This window comes from Scyliorhinus canicula, chromosome 7 (assembly GCF_902713615.1).
Source record: "Scyliorhinus canicula chromosome 7, sScyCan1.1, whole genome shotgun sequence".
NCBI lineage: Eukaryota > Metazoa > Chordata > Chondrichthyes > Carcharhiniformes > Scyliorhinidae > Scyliorhinus > Scyliorhinus canicula.
The window spans coordinates 79,406,625-79,423,247 of record NC_052152.1 but is presented as its reverse complement, the minus strand read 5'-3'; the positions used below and the strand labels follow the sequence as shown (position 1 = coordinate 79,423,247).

The 16,623-nt window shown below is 46.9% G+C and overlaps 2 protein-coding genes across 3 annotated transcripts in view; one reads left to right on the top strand and one right to left on the bottom strand.

The window, feature by feature from the left end:
* The window catches only part of LOC119969067, a 92,282-nt gene that overhangs the window by 49,324 nt on the left and 26,335 nt on the right, over nucleotides 1-16,623 (bottom strand). For both annotated transcript variants that reach the window (XM_038802259.1, XM_038802260.1), the window contains exon 3: nucleotides 4,330-4,414. In XM_038802259.1, coding sequence (XP_038658187.1) covers nucleotides 4,330-4,414 — 85 coding nt within the window. The remainder of the gene's footprint in view (nucleotides 1-4,329; nucleotides 4,415-16,623) is intronic.
* The window catches only part of tab3 (TGF-beta activated kinase 1 (MAP3K7) binding protein 3), a 261,758-nt gene that overhangs the window by 241,452 nt on the left and 3,683 nt on the right, over nucleotides 1-16,623 (top strand). The window lies entirely within an intron of this gene.

Here is a 16,623-nt window from a genome sequence, read left to right as displayed (position 1 = left end):
AGAGACTGTGGACTGTGATTGGGGAGCTGGAAAATGTATAAATGCTATGGGCGCGATTCTCCGCCCCCCATGCCGGGTGGGAGAATAGCGGGAGGGCCTCCCGACATTTTTCACGCCCTCCCGCTATTCTCCCCCCCCCATGCCCAACCCACGCCCGACCCACGCCACGAATCGCCGCTCGCCGTAAAAAACGGCGAGCGGCGATTCTCCAAGGCTGATGGGCCGAGCTGCCGGGCCTTCACGCCCGTTTCAACACAGCAGCAAACACACCTGCTCGCTGCCGTCGTGAAACGGGCGGCAGATGCCCGTTTCGGGCATCTGGGGGCCCGATTGGCATGGCAGTATCACGGCCGTGCCAAGGGGGGCATAGGCCCTTGATCGGTGCCCACCGATCGCGGGCCATGCGTCCGTAACGGACGCACTCTTTTCCCTCCGCCGCCCCGCAAGATCAAGCCGCCACGTCTTGCGGGGCGGCTGAGGGAAAAGACGGCAACTGTGCATGCGCGGGTTGGCGTTGTCCAACCTGCGCATGCGCGGCTGACGTCATCGGCCGCGTCAGCCGGCGTGACGCTTGACGTGCGGCCTTGACGACCGTCGTCAAGGCCGCGCCGCCGTGACGCACGAGGCCGTGCTCCTAGCCCCGCCGGGGGGGGGGGGAGAATCAGCCCCGGAAGTGGGCGTGAAGGCTGCCGTGGGTCACGGCCTGTCCCACGGCAGCCTTTACGATTCTCCGCATCTGCAGAGAATCTCGCCCTATAACTTTCTTTTCATTGACATGATTGTAATTTACCTCACTTCACATTGTTACAGAGTTCAAGTTATTGGTTGGATTGATTGGCATTCTGTGTTGCGATGGTTATATCTTATTTTAGTGAATTGTATGGGTCGGATTGTTGTTTTTGTTTTTTTCACTGGGACTGAGTGGGAGGGGACAGTATACCTTGGGGGGGAGGTGGTGGGGAGCCACCCGCGCTAGCTAACTAAAGTCGGCTAGTGAACGGGGGTGAGGTAAAGGGAGGGTTGCGGACATTGGAGCCTGGTTAGCAGGTTTCGATGGGCATACGAGGCGAGCGAGGGTGGGGGGTAAGGGATCGATGCTGGGAGATGTTTTTTCGAGAGGAAATGTAGGGGAGGATTTTGGGAGGGGGGGGAAAGGGGTTCGATGTTAATAATGGATAGGGCCGCATCAGGCTCATGGGGCAGGGCCCGGTGGTATGATGATAGTGGATAAGAAGGGTGGGCCGGTGAGAGAGCCCCAGTTAGGATAGTCACGTGGAACGTGAGGGCGGTCAAGAGGTCAACGGTGCTTGCACATCTTAAAAGTTTGAAAGCCGATGTAGCAATGCTGCAGGAGACTCACTTGAGGGTGAAGGACCAGGTGAGACTTTAAAAGGCCTGAATTAGTCAGGTGTTTCACTCTGGGCTCGAGAGGTAGCGGTAATGGTCAGCAAAGGTGTTTGTTGGGCTAATGGTTGAAATGGGAGGGGTGGGCCCTTGGAGGTTTCTGCACCCGAGGGAACTCGAGTACTCATTTTTCTCAGCAGTCCATAAGGTATACTCGTGGATTGACTTTTTCGTGGTGGGGAAGGCTTTGCTGGCTGGGGTTAAGGGGTCGGAATACTCGGCAATTGCAGTGTCAGATCATGCTCCACAATGGGTGGATATGGTGTTGGAGAAGGGGGTAGCTCAGAGGCCGGGATGGAAACTGGATGTGGGCTTTTGGGGGACCAAAGGTTCTGTGACAAAATTGAAACGGTAATTAAGGAATATGTAGGTTTCAACTGTACGGATGAGGTGTCGAAGGCACCAGTCTGGGAGGCTCTAAAGGCGGTGAGGGGTGAGGTGATCTGGTTTAAGGCCAGGGTGGACAAAGAGGAGAGGTTGGAGTGGCAGAAGGTAATAGATGAGATGTTGGAGGTAGATAGGAGTTATGCAGAAGATGGCGACCCAGCAAAATTGGAATAAAGGAAGGAACTACAGGCCAGCTTTGACCGACTATCTACCAGGAAGGCGGTGCGCCAACTGAGGCGAGCAAGGGATGCAGTTTACAAGCGTGGAGATAAGTGTTATGGGCCTATACGACCCACACTCCATTATGTTCGCAGGTCAGCTCCGGAGGGAGGCAGCGGTAAGGGAAATTGTTCAGGTGAGGGACAGGGCAACTAAGTTTGTGGTGGCTCCGGATCTGATTAACAAGGTTTTTGAGGAATGTTATGAGAGGTTGTAAAGATCAGACCACCTGGGGGAGACCGGGAGATGCAGGAATTTCTAGATGGGTTGGAGTACTCGAGGTTAGGGGAGGTAGACAGGGCTACATTAGAAGCAGCGATAGTGGAGCAGAAGATAAAAGATGCGATTGGGAGGATGCATTCGGGGAAGGTGGCAGGGCCGGATGGGTTTCCAGTGGAATATGATAAAAAATGCAAGGATAAGCTGGCACCCCTGATGGTGGGGATGTTTGAAGAGGCGATAGGGAAGGGGGTGTTGCCACAAACTTTGGGGCAGACATCGATTTCCCTGTTGCTAAAAAAAGCTAAGGACCCGACGGAGTGTGGGTCGTATAGGCCCATATCACATTTGAATTGTGGACGCAAAGGTATTGGCGAAAGTACTGGCGGGTCGGCTGGAGGAGTGCCTCCCGAAGGTGGTAGGTGAAGATCAGACGGGATTTGTGAGAGGGAGGCAGTTCTTTTCAAATGTTAGAAGGGTTTTGAACGTGGTTATTGTCATAATATATACCAATATACTGGGTTTCCTCCGCGTGCTCCGGTTTCCTCCCACAGTCCAAAGATGTGCGGGTTAGGTGGATTGGCCATGCTAAATTGCCCGTAGTGTAAGGTTAATGGGGGGATTGTTGGGTTGCTGGTATGGGGTGGATGCGTGGTTTTGAGTGGGGTGATCATTGCACGGCACAACATCGAGGGCCGAAGGGCCTGTTCTGTGCTGTACTGTTCTATATCATGGTGCAGACACGCACTGATGGACACACACAGGGACCAATCAACATGTACAAACACCGCAGCCAATCACCAGTTAGAATACACACACTATAAAGGCAGAGGGCACCACGGTTCCCGCTCATTCTGGATGCTGCCTCTGAGTGTAACAGGAACTTATTCAGCCCAGCACGGACTCACAACACGTGCTGAGAGAATCAACTGGTTCGGACAAGGCTAAGGTCTCTAGTTCAAGTTAGCAATATTTACACCCACAGTCATCATGTGTTAGTTAGTTAGAAGTAGTTAATAAAATTGATTTGAACCTTCATCTGTGTTGGAAGTGTCTGTTCATCTCTCAAGCCTACACAAGCCAACACATCAGTTATGGCACCGGCGGAGGGGAAGGAAACAGAGGTGATTGTGGCATTGGACGCTGAGAAGACGTTTGACCGGGTAGAATGGGTACTTGATGGCAGTTATGGAGCGGTTTGGGATTGGACCAAGATTTGTGAACTGGGTCAAGCTACTAAAAAAGGAGCTAAGGGCAAGTGTCCGCACAAACAACATCAGCTTGAGATACTTTTCTCTCCACCGTGGGACTAGGCAGGGATATCCTATGTCACCCCTGCTTTTGCACTCGCGATTGAGCCGTTGGCCATCGCATTAAGAGGTTCGGGGGTATGGAAAGGAATAGTGCGGGGAGAGATAGAGCATAGGGGGTCCTTATATGCCGATGAGCCAGCCCTGGCGAGTTCCAGATCACGACGTCTCTTGAGGTTCAGATGAATCTCGAGAAATATCTCACGTGTCGCGAATCTCACGAGAGGTCTCGTCGCATCACCAAGTCGGACCCGATGAGGCTGTTAAATCGCGCTCTATCATTCTATGGTTCAAGGCAATTAATTATTTTTAGTTGACTTGCCTGACAAATCTTGAAGGTGAACAAATCTTCACTATGCGTAGGAGATGTACTTGATTGACCATCTGATGGGACACCTGACACTGTGAAGTGCCAGGGGCCCCTTAAAATTCTGTTCACTACAGACATCCGAGACTGGACACGCCACCTTTGGGCAGGATGATAGTCTGTAAGCCACCTACGCCGCCAATTTGCGACAATTAATGTAATATCAGGCACACACAATAGAAGAACCGGACGTCCGAATGGTGGCGACTTCCTGGTGCAGAACCCACGGTCAGCTAACGACCGTATTATTCAGCCTGACAAATGTGCTAAATAAATATAAATTATTGTCGCCCTCAGCATGCAGTAACCAATATTGGTTGGGACTGAAGACAGGCCATGCGACACTCCTTTTTAAAATGTAAGGAAAGGTGTACACTTCATGTATCCAAAACTATATGTGGAGTAAGTGGATGGACATCTTACCAATTCGTTTCTGTAGCACTGCAGCTGCAGTGGTGTTAGTATCACTTGTATCTCCTTTCACCTTGTCTTCTACAGCTCTGGCAGTCTAAGTAGTTAGAATAATGAAAAATCAGGTTAAAAACTTTTATAATTTCACCTAATGCATTCAGTCCCTAATTTCACATAGTTAACCATTTCTATTCAAACTGAAGGTCATGGATCACTTGTCAACTGGCATTAGTCTTTACTGAGGGCATTTAGAAAATGCCAGGATGAACAAGTGGATCAGATAAATCCTGTTTAAAATTGCGCCTGTTCAGCAGCATAAATTTAATGGTCAAAGCTTTGTTTTTTGTTGGTCATATTTTCTGAGCAAATATTAAAGTAAGGCCTAATTTCAAATCCAGATTAAAAGGCCTAACTGACGCCATAGAAAGTGCTTGTACCAAGAGCACATATCCAGGGTGATAACTAGGCTTCGAGTTCTCATTATGTTGACTGAGTATTTGCATATATCCTCTGTCTTTAAATTTTTTTTAGAGTACCCAATTATTATTTTTCCCCAATTAAGGGGCAATTTAGCGTAGCCAATCCACCTACCCTGCATATCTTTGGGTTATGGGGATGAGACCCACACAGACACGGGGGAAATGTGCAAACTCCACATGGACAGTGACCTGGGGCCGGGATCGAACTCGGACCTCAATGCCGTAGGCAGCAGTACTAGCCACTGCGCCACCATACTCCATACAAACTCTGTCATATTGTTTCAATTCCCGTACCAGGTGAGGTTAGTCATGAAGGTGTGGCTTCTCAACCTTGCTCCTGAGGTGTAGTGGTCCTCAGATTAAATCACCACCAGTCAGCTCTCCCCCTCAAAGGGGAAAGCAGCCTATGGTCATCTAAGACGATATTATTTTCCAATTAAGGGGCAATTTAGTATGCCAATCCACCTATCCTGCACATATTTTTGGGTTGTGGGGGCGGGGGAACCCAAGCAGACACGGAGAGTATGTGCAAACTCCACACGGACAGTGACCCGGGGCTGGGATCGAACCTGGGTCCATGGCATTGTGAGGCAGCATTGCTGACCAGTAAGGACGATTTTAAGTATAAATGTAGACATTGGAACATATTAAAAATGTTGATGCATAGATGTAGAAAAAACTTGGCCAGAGGAAGTAAGGTTTTGTAGAATCCCTTTTAGCATTTGTACATATGCCAGAATTCCCTCATGTTGATCAAGATTATTGATATTGGTGGTGCATAGATGGTGTTCTCTCCAACAATCCCAGACTACAGTCTTTGAAAGTGAATTCCCAGAGCACGCCAGCTATTGCTGTAAAAAGGGGAGGTGTCCACATCCGCTCCGCTCCTTTGGACATTGCCGCTGGAATCGTGGATGCGCTTTTGTTCTTCAGTCTCACCCAGCCTGAGTCAGGAAGGTCAGGCGAGACAAGTGGCAATCGCCACTGATTGCCATGTCAAGGGAGTTATGGGCATAGTCAGTTGGCTACCCAGATAGTAGTATTTGAGTGATGTAATATGCTGGATATTCATGTATATCTGTGCATTTCAGTATCATTCCTAAATCTTTTTGAATAATATCACAATACCACAATGCAATTTTCTGCTTTTAGCTGTTCTTACATTTAGTGGTTTGTACAGAAGAATCATAGAATCATAGAATTTACAGTGCAGAAGGAGGCCATTCGGCCCATCGAGTCTGCACCGGCTCTTGGAAAGAGCACCCTATCCAAGCCCATACCTCCACCCTATCCCCATAACCCAGTAATCTCACCCAACTCTAAGAGCAATTTTGGACACTAAGGGCAATTTAGCATGGTCAATCCACCTAACCTGCACATCTTTGGACTGTGGGAGGAAACCGGAGTACACGGAGGAAACCCACGCAAACACGGAGAGAACGTGCAGACTCTGCACAGACAGTGACCCAAGCCGGGAATCAAACCTGGGGCCCTGGAGCTATGAAGCAATTGTGTTAACCACTATGCTACCGTGCTGCCTCTACTTGTGTATCATTGAAAAAAAGAGACATGTCGAAGCTTTCCTTCTTGCACTCATCAGGACACTTTGCAAGAGTACCAGTGTAAAGAGAAAACAACAATTTATACATATGAAAAGAGAATGCTGATTAGTTGGCTACAGCCTGTGCTCCCATTCACATTTGAAATGGAGCAGTATAATTAACTCTCTTTCCCGGACATACTAATTGGTAAATTTGCCAGGGGAACACAGTCTACCCAATGCTTACTTTCACTGGTCAATACACACAGTGGGTTTCTTACTGTTCCATATGTTATAAGATTGGTCCTACCAGAAACCTTGGAAATAGGGCCTGAGCTATTTGCTCAGCATGCAAGCTTGATGCTGAAGTAGGGCACATCAAAGCCACCTTGCAGGGTAATAGTTACCCAGATACGGTCATTATACCATGTTGTTTATCACACAAACTCATGAACGGGCCTAAGGTCATCATTTTCGACACTGAAAAGTCCAGTCTACCTCAGATTACTCCGGAAGGGTAAGGTATCTCAAAATTTGAGCAACTATTATGCAGCCACAACGAGTGGTACTCACTGTTAGGAATGGGTTCAGAGACATTCCAATTACATATCATATTGATGTTAAGTATCCAATAATTGACACTGATTATATAAAGATGTTGCAGGTGGCACTTGAGGTAGTGATAGATTTTTGTATGGAGCGTGTTCAAGGAAAATAAAGGTGTTTGGGAAAGCAGCAGAACCCTTGACTTTTTACTCGATAGCTGCCAAAAATGAATACTCGCCACTAACACAATGCTGCCATCGACACAAAAAGACATTCAGCCTATCATAGAATCATAGAATTTACAGTGCAGAAGGAGGCCATTCGGTCAATCAAGTCTGCACCAGGCCTTGGAAAGAGCATCCTACTTAAGCCCATACCTCCACCCTATCCCCATTACCCAGTAACCCCGCCCCTTTTTGGACACTAAAGGCAATTTATCATGGCCAATCCACCTAACCTGTACATCTTTGGACTGTGGGAGGAAATCGGAGCACCCGGAGGAAACCCACGCAGACACAGGGAGAAGGTGCAGATTACACAGACAGTGACCAAGCCGGGAATGTGAAGCAACAGTGCTAACCACTGTGCTACCGTGCCACCCATATTGCACAAATTAGTGATGTGGTATCTGAATTTCAGCACCATTGTGACGCTAGGTATGTAGACCGTCTATCCCAATGACTGGCGAATTGTATCAAACAGCATGTCATTGCTACTGTTCACAATAGGCAAGGTACAGACCGGATCCAACCAGCCTGTGCTTGCAAGACTCAAAGCACAGTGTCTAATATTAGGTGTGATTCTGCGATTGCACAACATTTGCTAAATAATCCTCAGTGTGCTAAAAATTACACTGACAACCAATTTAAGATTGTCAGCTAGGCTTGCAGAGTGGCGCAATTGCACATACTGGAAGTTACATATATTTGTTCTTTGCAGGCAGAAAGAACATGTACACATGCTGTGCATGTTTCAGCTAATCAAAATAAGCCATTCGCTGATTTGTTCCCCAGAGCAATGCCTTGACCAATCAGGGTCAGGTTGCCTGATCTAAATTTCAAACAATGTTTGGCAGTTATCTCTCTGTCACCATCAACTGGTGCATTCTCCATGGAAATACAATTAGTGTCCACTTGCCAACCAATCAGTATTCTCTTCTCATCCAGAATAAATTGTCGTTTTCTCCATTTCATGGCATTCTTGCAAAGTGCCCTGATGAGTGCAAGACAAAAAACTTCAACGTGTCTCTATTTTCAGCAATACTCATGTTCTTACATTGTTGCCACAAGGAAATGCCTTGGAATTGTGACTAAAAATCTCATAGAAGCCTTGTTGTTCACAGCCCTGCACTTAATTTCTCCTTCCTGCCACTTTTGAGGGGAGTTTCCTGGAATGGATGATTAGCCTTGTGCGTACTGTTGCTGCAGACACAGAAGATTGCCCCTTTCTGTGCTGTTTGCACATGTGCATTTCCTGCGTGTCTTATTTTGAAACCAAAGTGTCTTGTCTGAACCCCGCTGGAATGCACCACTTCATTGCTAGAGGTGGGGATCATTGCAGCGAACAAAAAATAGCCTAGAAACTCCATTGTTCTCGTGATAGCAACAAGGGAGGGAGAGAGGAGTGAGCCAGCGAGAGAGAGAGAGTTAACATACACTGCTAGAGGGAGTCAGAGGATGAGGACGCAAATTTGAGAAATAGCTATAAAAATTGGGCAGAGAGAGAAATAAGAGAGGAAAATCATGACCCATGGAATGAGAAACATAAACTGGGTGAGGAAGGGAGAGAGAATCAAACTTAAGGTGAAGGAGAATTACAGCAGTCTGTTATAGAACATAGAACGATACAGCGCAGTACAGGCCCTTCGGCCCACGATGTTGCACCGACATGGGAAGTCAAAAACTAAAGGCCATCTAACCTACACTATGCCATTATCATCCATATGCTTATCCAATAAACTTTTAAATGCCCTCAATGTTGGCGAGTTCACTACTGTTGCAGGTAGGGCATTCCACGGCCTCACCACTCTTTGCGTAAAAAACCTACCTCTGACGTCTGTCCTAAATCTATTACCCCTCAATTTAAGGCTATGTCCCCTCGTGCTAGCCACCTCCATCCGTGGGAGAAGGCTCTCACTGTCCACCCTATCTAACCCTCTGATCATTTTGTGTGCCTCTATTAAGTCACCTCTTAACCTTCTTCTCTCTAACAAAAACAACCTCAAGTCCATCAGCCTTTCCTCATAAGATTTTCCCTCCATACCAGGCAACATCCTGGTAAATCTCCTCTGCACCCGTTCCAAAGCTTCCACGTCCTTCCTATAATGAGGCGACCAGAACTGTACGCAATACTCCAAATGCGGCCGTACCAGAGTTTTGTACAGCTGCAACATGACCTCATGGCTCCGGAACTCAATCCCTCTACCAATAAAGGCCAACACACCATAGGCCTTCTTCACAACCCTATCAACCTGGGTGGGAGTCAGTGAATTGAATTAGTTTTGGGTTTTGGTTTTATTTAATGTTATTATTTGTGTTTTGTAAAAAGCTATAAACGTGTACTGAAACTTTGGTTAACATATCAATAATGCTTTTGCTGAATTTATTTGATGTTTACCATTGTGCCAAGTACTGTAAAAGATCCAGAGGTATTTTTTATTTATGTGTTTCCTATTCTGAAATCTTTCTATTGTGTATGAGTCCTCGTTTAATTTAGAAAGTATGATATTCAGCGCACTATAAAACAAAAGTCCGCTATTGTTCGGGGCTTGGTGATAATCAAATACATCCCTAAAGTAATTGTAATAACCTTTCCAAACAGCGAGGAAATGTCATGTGATTATGACACCATTAATTGTGTCACATGATTAAATATCCAGTAATATGAACTTCTGGTGGCGGCCATGGAGTGAGTGGTCACACACAGGGCTCTAAGGCATTTGTTTGGGCACATTATACCCGTTAGCGGGGTAGTTCCGACAGAAAAGTGGAGCAGAAGAAATAGAAGAGAGGTTTTCCCCAAGATTGGCATGTCTACTGGCTACCAGACCAGGTAGAAAACAGTTAAAGACCTGGCTAAGGAATTGGAGGGGACCTGTGGCACAGCAACAATTTTGTGAATGGCGGAGGGGGGAACGGTCGTCGTCAGTGGGAAAGTCCCAGATGGAGCAGGTGATGGCCTTCATCAAGGAGGAATTTCACCAGCAAATGAAGGAGATACATGGTGACTGGTCGAAGGCTATTGTGGGAGTACAAGGATCGCTGGACAGGTGGAGAAGTGCCTCGAAGTGCAAGGGGCTATGATACATGAGGTAAAGAAGATGGTGTTCAACCAGAGTGATGGGATTGTGTCCTTGGAGGCGGAGGTGGGGATCTTGGGGGATCTACGTAAGTCACTGAGGGTGGAGGTGGAGGAGCAGGAGAACAGGTCCAGGCGGCAGAACTTGCAAATTGTGCATCTGCCAGAAGGTGTGGATGGAACGAGCAGTATGAAGTATGTGTCGAGGATGCTTGCTGGGCTGGTAGAGGTGAAGGTGCTAGACAAGGCCCCAGAGGTGGGCCGGGCCCATAGGGCCTTGAGGCAGAAGCTGAGAGTGGGGGAACCGCAGCGGGCAGTGATTATGCGGTTGCACAAGTTTGTGGAGAAGGAGAAGATTCTGAGGTGGGCCAGGGCAGAGCAAGACTGAATGGGGGGGGGAATTGTGTCTGGATATATTAGGACATTGGTGCGGAGCTGGCGAAGAGGTGTGCGGGATTTAACAGGGCTACAGCTGTGTTGTCTGGACAGAATATTCGGTTTGGGGTGCTGTACCCGGGAAGACTTTAGGTTACGTTCGTTGGCTGGGAGTACTACTTTTGAGATGCCAGAAGAGGAAAATTACTTTATAAGGGACCAAAAACATGGGAAGAACTGAGAATTGGTGAGAGATGGAGGAGCTAAATCTGCGGAAGTTGGGTGTTATGGGTGTTTTGTGTTGCCGGAGGGTGGGAATTTTTTCGGGGAGTTGTAAATTCGTAAGGGGGTGATCACCGCCTTGCCTCCTTCCACATTTTGTTGTGTTTTTTTTTCCGGAGGAGGTAATTTGTGATTTTGAGTGCTTTTCTTTATGGGGAAAGGGTGTGTATGGTGGGGCCCTTTGGGTGGGGCTTTCATGGGCATTCAGATGGGAAAGGAGCCGGTTGTATAGGCTAAAGAGGAGCCGGTGGGTGGATGGGTGGCCTTCGAGCGGGAGTTGCCATGCTAGCAATTAATGCTAGTGAACGGAGGTGAGGTGGGGGAGAAGGTTGTGAGAGGTTTACTAGTGAAGGGGGGATAGGGGGAGGGGGATTGCGACGTGACAGAGTTGGAAGCTGAGCGTGGTCATGGGCGGTGAGGGGGACCGTCTTGGATGAGGGGAATGGAAGCGTCAGCCTCCAGGAAGAGTCGTGACGTGGAACGTCCAGGGGCTAAGTGAGCCGATTCTGAGGTTCATATAGGCAGGGAAGTTGGGTGGGTAAAGAGGGCTCTGTTGCAGAGGCAAAGACAGAAAGTGGGGTTGGCGCACCCGAACTTGCTGCACTATTATTGGGCAGCGAATGCGGAGAAGGTGAGGGGATGGTGCGGGGGTGGTGTTAGGGAGTGGAGTGGGTCAGGAAGAAAGAGGGGTACTGTAGGAGATCCAGTCTGAAGGGCCATGGTGATAGCCCCACTGCCGTTAGCTCTGGGGAAATATACGGGGAGCCTGGTGTGCAGTCGATGGTCAGAGTATGAATCAGCTGAGGTGACATTTTAAGTTGGAAGGGATGTCTGCGTTGACGCCACTGGGTGGGAACCACAGGTTCAAGTCGGGGTAGACGGATGGGATGTATGGGAATTGGAGCGAGGTGGGACTTGAACTCGGAAGGGAAGTTTGCGGGTCTGGATGAGTTGCAGGAGAGATTTGAGTTGCCGAGGGCGAGTGAGTTTAGATATATACAGTTGCAGGACTTTGTGCGAAAAGAGTGGAGGGTGTTTCCCAGGTTGCCGGAATATACTTTATTGGAGCAACTGCTGCTCCCGGATGAGTTGGGGAGGGTAGAATTGGGGATATATATGGGTGGTTGGGGAGCAGGGTGGGACGCAAGTAGTGAGGATCAAGAACAAATGAGAGGAGGAGTTGGGTAGGTAGGCTGGGGACTGTGGTGTGACGCGATGCGGAGCACAAACTCAACCTCCTCCTGTGTGAGGACGAGCTTGATTCAGTTTAAGGTGGTGCAAAGGGTACGCATGATTCATGCGAGGACGAGTGGGTTCTTCCAGGGGGTGGCAAGAAGTGTGGGTGGGGGCTGGCGAATCTGCAAGAAGCTGGAGAGATGGTGATCTAAGATAGTGGGGTTGGAGGTCAAGCCTGTGATGACTTTTGAGGTGCTGGAAGTGCCGGAGCCTCTGGAGGGAAAGGGGGCCGATGTCGTTGTCTTCACCTCTCTAATTGCCCGGCGAAGGATCCTGTTAAATTGGAGGTCAGATACGCCAAGGGAGTGGCAGCCTCGCTGGGGGACTTGTAAGACTTTCTCCAGTTGGAGAAGATTAAGTTTGAGTTGAGGGGGTTAGCGGAGGACTTTGAGATGCGGTGGGGGCTGTTCATGACTCTGTTTGAGGAATAGTTCATTGCAAGGGGGTGTGTTGAAGGGGAGGGGAGGGGATGGGAGGGGATAAAAGGGGAAAAAGGTACAAATTGTGGACTGTGATTGTATGGAGTATGTATTTTATATGTTGTTATTTTTACACATATTTGGAATAAAGTATATTTAAAACAAAAATATCCAGGAATATGTCAAACTAGAGTTGGCAATTCCACCTGCATTAGAACATAGAACAGTACAGCACAGAACAGGCCCTTCGGCCCTCGATGTTGTGCCGAGCAATGATCACCCTACTCAAACCCACGTATCCACCCTATACCCGTAACCCAACAATCCCCCCAACCTTACTTTTAAGGACACTACGGGCAATTTAGCATGGCCAATCCACCTAACCCGCACATCTTTGGACTGTGGGAGGAAGCCGGAGCACCCGGAGGAAACCCACGCACACACGGGGAGGACGTGCAGACTCCGCACAGACAGTGACCCAGCCGGGAACTGAACCCGGGACCCTGGAGCTGTGAAGCATTTATGCTAACCACCATGCTACCGTGCTGCCCTAGGTAACTACAAGAAATAACAATAATTCAATATTCAGTTTTTAATTAGTTACAAATATTTTATTATAGTCCTGTTTGTTAGACTTCTATCAAATATCAAAATGCTCATTGCTCAGCTGATAAATCCCATCATAAAGTCCAAAATAGCACAGGCTACTAAATAGCTGTTACCTTGATGATAAGGCTGGTGCAGCAGAAGCAAGGTTTAGACAACTTGGATTTAAGCCAGAATTCTTAACACACCCACAGGCAGTATCAGCAACTGCCACATGGAAGATAAACAATGAAACATTGGGTTTCAATGCAATTCATAATTGCAGATAAGACTTCAGTGTATACTTATCAGGCTGAAGTTTCAATTTGCTAATAGAATATTCAACCTTACAAATAATTTACAGCTTGTTAATAAAAGACATTTGCCCCATCTGTCATCCAACATATTAATCCACAGAGTGAACTAATCCAGGAGGACCAAGAAAGTCCCAGCTCTGATTCCTGGCCTGTAACAATTTAGCTGATCTAATCTTATTGTGAAATTAGGGGTGTTTCAATACACCTCAGCGCTTGATTTCCAGAAGGAAGGAATTAGATTGGATAGTGTTCCTGCTTTCGATTGCTAGCCAGCATTTTTTTTTACCAGAAACAGATATCAAGACAGGGTAGAATCATCTATGATGCCTTCACAATTTGGTTGACAATGGCAGTGAAGGCTCAGACATTAATAACTATGAGGTTTAAAATCGGTCATGTCATTCTCCACATAAAAAAAAAGTAAGAAACTTGGCAGAAAAAAAGTTGAAGAATCACATTTTATTTTCAAATAAAATTAGTACCAAAATCAAAGACCAAATATATTGCAAAATTAATGTCCTGCATTTTGTTCCTTTTTTGGGATGCGGATGGTCATTGTTCTCTGAAACTGACCGCAACTTTAGGATATTGGCCAGGCACAAGTTAGAGTGGGAATTCTGACTTTGCAGTCTGTCATTCAATATTTCACCATAGGCAGCACTGTGGTTGCCCAACCCCTAAGCCAATAATAATCATTGAAATCAGTGAGAACTTCAGCTTTCCTGCCCCCACATCACGATTAGAAACCCCATTTAAAAGGTTACTTCGGATTCAATCATGTGTTTTTAATGACAACATGATTAATTTGAGGGCAGCACGGTAGCATTGTGGATAGCACAATCGCTTCACAGCTCCAGGGTCCCAGGTTCGATTCCGGCTTGGGTCACTGCCTGTGCGGAGTCTGCACATCCTCCCCGTGTGTGCGCGGGTTTCCTCCGGGTGCTCCGGTTTCCTCCCACAGTCCAAAGATGTGCGGCTTAGGTGGATTGGCCATGATAAATTGCCCTTAGTGTCCAAAATTGCCCTTAGTGTTGGGTGGGGTTACTGAGTTATGGGGATAGGGTGGAGGTGTTGACCTTGGTGAGGGGGTAGGGTGCTCTTTCCAAGAGGCGGTGCAGACTCGATGGGCTGAATGGCCTCCTTCTGCACTGTAAATTCTATGTAATAAAATTTGATGCATCATAGAATTGTTACGGTGAGAAGGAGGCCATTCGGCCAAATGTATGTACATCCGCTCTCTAAACGAGCATTGTGGCTTAGTGCCTGCCATTCCCCTGTCTTTACCCATAGCCCTGTACATTGTTTCTATGCAAATAATCATCTAATGCCCTCTTGAATGCCTCAATTCCAGACAGTGCTTTCCGGATCGGAAATATTTGTGTGAAAAAGGCTTTCCTCACATTTGCTTCTTTTGCAAATCACGTAAAATCTGTGCTCTCTATTCTTGTTTCTTTTACGAGCAGGAAAAATTTATCACTTTCGATTCTGCCCAGCCCCAACATGATTTTGAATATTTCTATCAAATATCCTTCCAGGCTTCTCCTCTCCAAGGAGAACAGCCCCAACCTTTCCAATCTATCCTCATAACTGAAGTTTGTTATCCCGGGAACCATTCTTGTAAACCTCTTCTGAACTCTCTCAACGTGTTCCCATCGTTGCTAGAGTGTGACGCTCAATCATAGAATCGACAGTGCAGAAAGAGGCCATTTGGCCCATCAAGCCTGCACCGGCCCTCGGAAAGAGCACCCTACTTAAGCCCACGCCTCCACCCTATTCCCGTAACCCAGTAACCCCACCTTCCCTTTCTAGACACTAAGGGGCAATTTAGCATGGCCAATCCACCTAAACTGCACATCTTTGGACTGTGGGAGGAAACTGGAGCACCGGGAGGAGATCCACGCAGACGCGGGGTGAATTGCAAACTCCACACAGAGCTATGAGGCAGCAGTGCTAACCACTGTGCAACCATGCATCCCAATAGTGTGGTGAACAACTGACCTTGATCTGAGAAAATAGTTTTATAGATGTGGAGTGTTGTTAAATGATTACTTAGCAGATTTTTGTATGCTAATTTTTTTAAACAACTAAAAAAATATTATTTCTCAGCACCTTTTATTTTCATCCCATGGGTATATCCCAATTTCTATTGTGCTGTAAGATATTTTAAAGTGATTTTAGTTTTTAGTACACTTTGTTTCCATAACAGATGCCTTAAAATTCTTTAATGTGATTGGCTGCTTGGACAGCCTGACAACATCATTCCAGTTCCATGCTGGGTATGTCCAGTAAAGAACATTGCAATTAGCCACTCTATCAATGTACAGAGATAGAGGCTAAATATTCACCAGAGATATTAGTAGGTTTCTCAGTGGCACTTACTTGATGGTCAGGGCCAAGCAACCTTGCTTCACCCTGACCACAAAATCTGGACTGATGTGAACCTGGAGGGCAATTTTGTTTACTAAATGCAAATAATACAAGACAGATACTTCACTTTAAATATCATGGGAGGCTTTATGTCTGTAACTATTAATTTTAGCAATATTTTGATTTAGCTGCTAAATATTCCTTCGGTGACTTTTCTAAAAGTCTGCATAGTTTTATGATCTATTGTGTTATATATTGCTTTTGTGCCATTAAGATTACAACTGTGTACCTATTTAAAATATCGCAATGAAATATACTTGAGTGTGGCAGACTCACTTACATCATGAAGGACGTCTTGTGGCACAGTAGGTAGTGCCTCTGCCTCTCAACCAGAAACTATGGGTTCAAGTCTCACACCAGGACTTAGCCCCACAAGGAGTGTTCATGACATGGTTCAAACAGACAACACTTACCCACAATTTCTCAGAGGACTTTAAGTGTGTGTGACGTTACAAAACAAATATTCACCATTCTTGAAGTTTTATGTGTAGAAAGGGGGTTATTGTCTGTGCCAGCTCTTTGGGAGAACAATCCTAAAACTAACCCACTGCACCCAAACTCTTTCCTCACCCCTAGGTTTTCTGATGCTTCAAATCATTTTCAAATTTTCCATTAAAAACTGCAACAATCTCCGGCTAAAGTCTCTGCCCCTTGACGCCAGAAATGCGAACCTCAATCGGCAGGAAAAGTGGATGACCGGCTAAAATCGAGGTCTGCGCCCGGTGGCGAAAAGAATGCCATGCGGTCCGTCGCTGGCGGCAAATAACTAGGTTTATACCCCGCACTGGCACCGGCATGCAAAA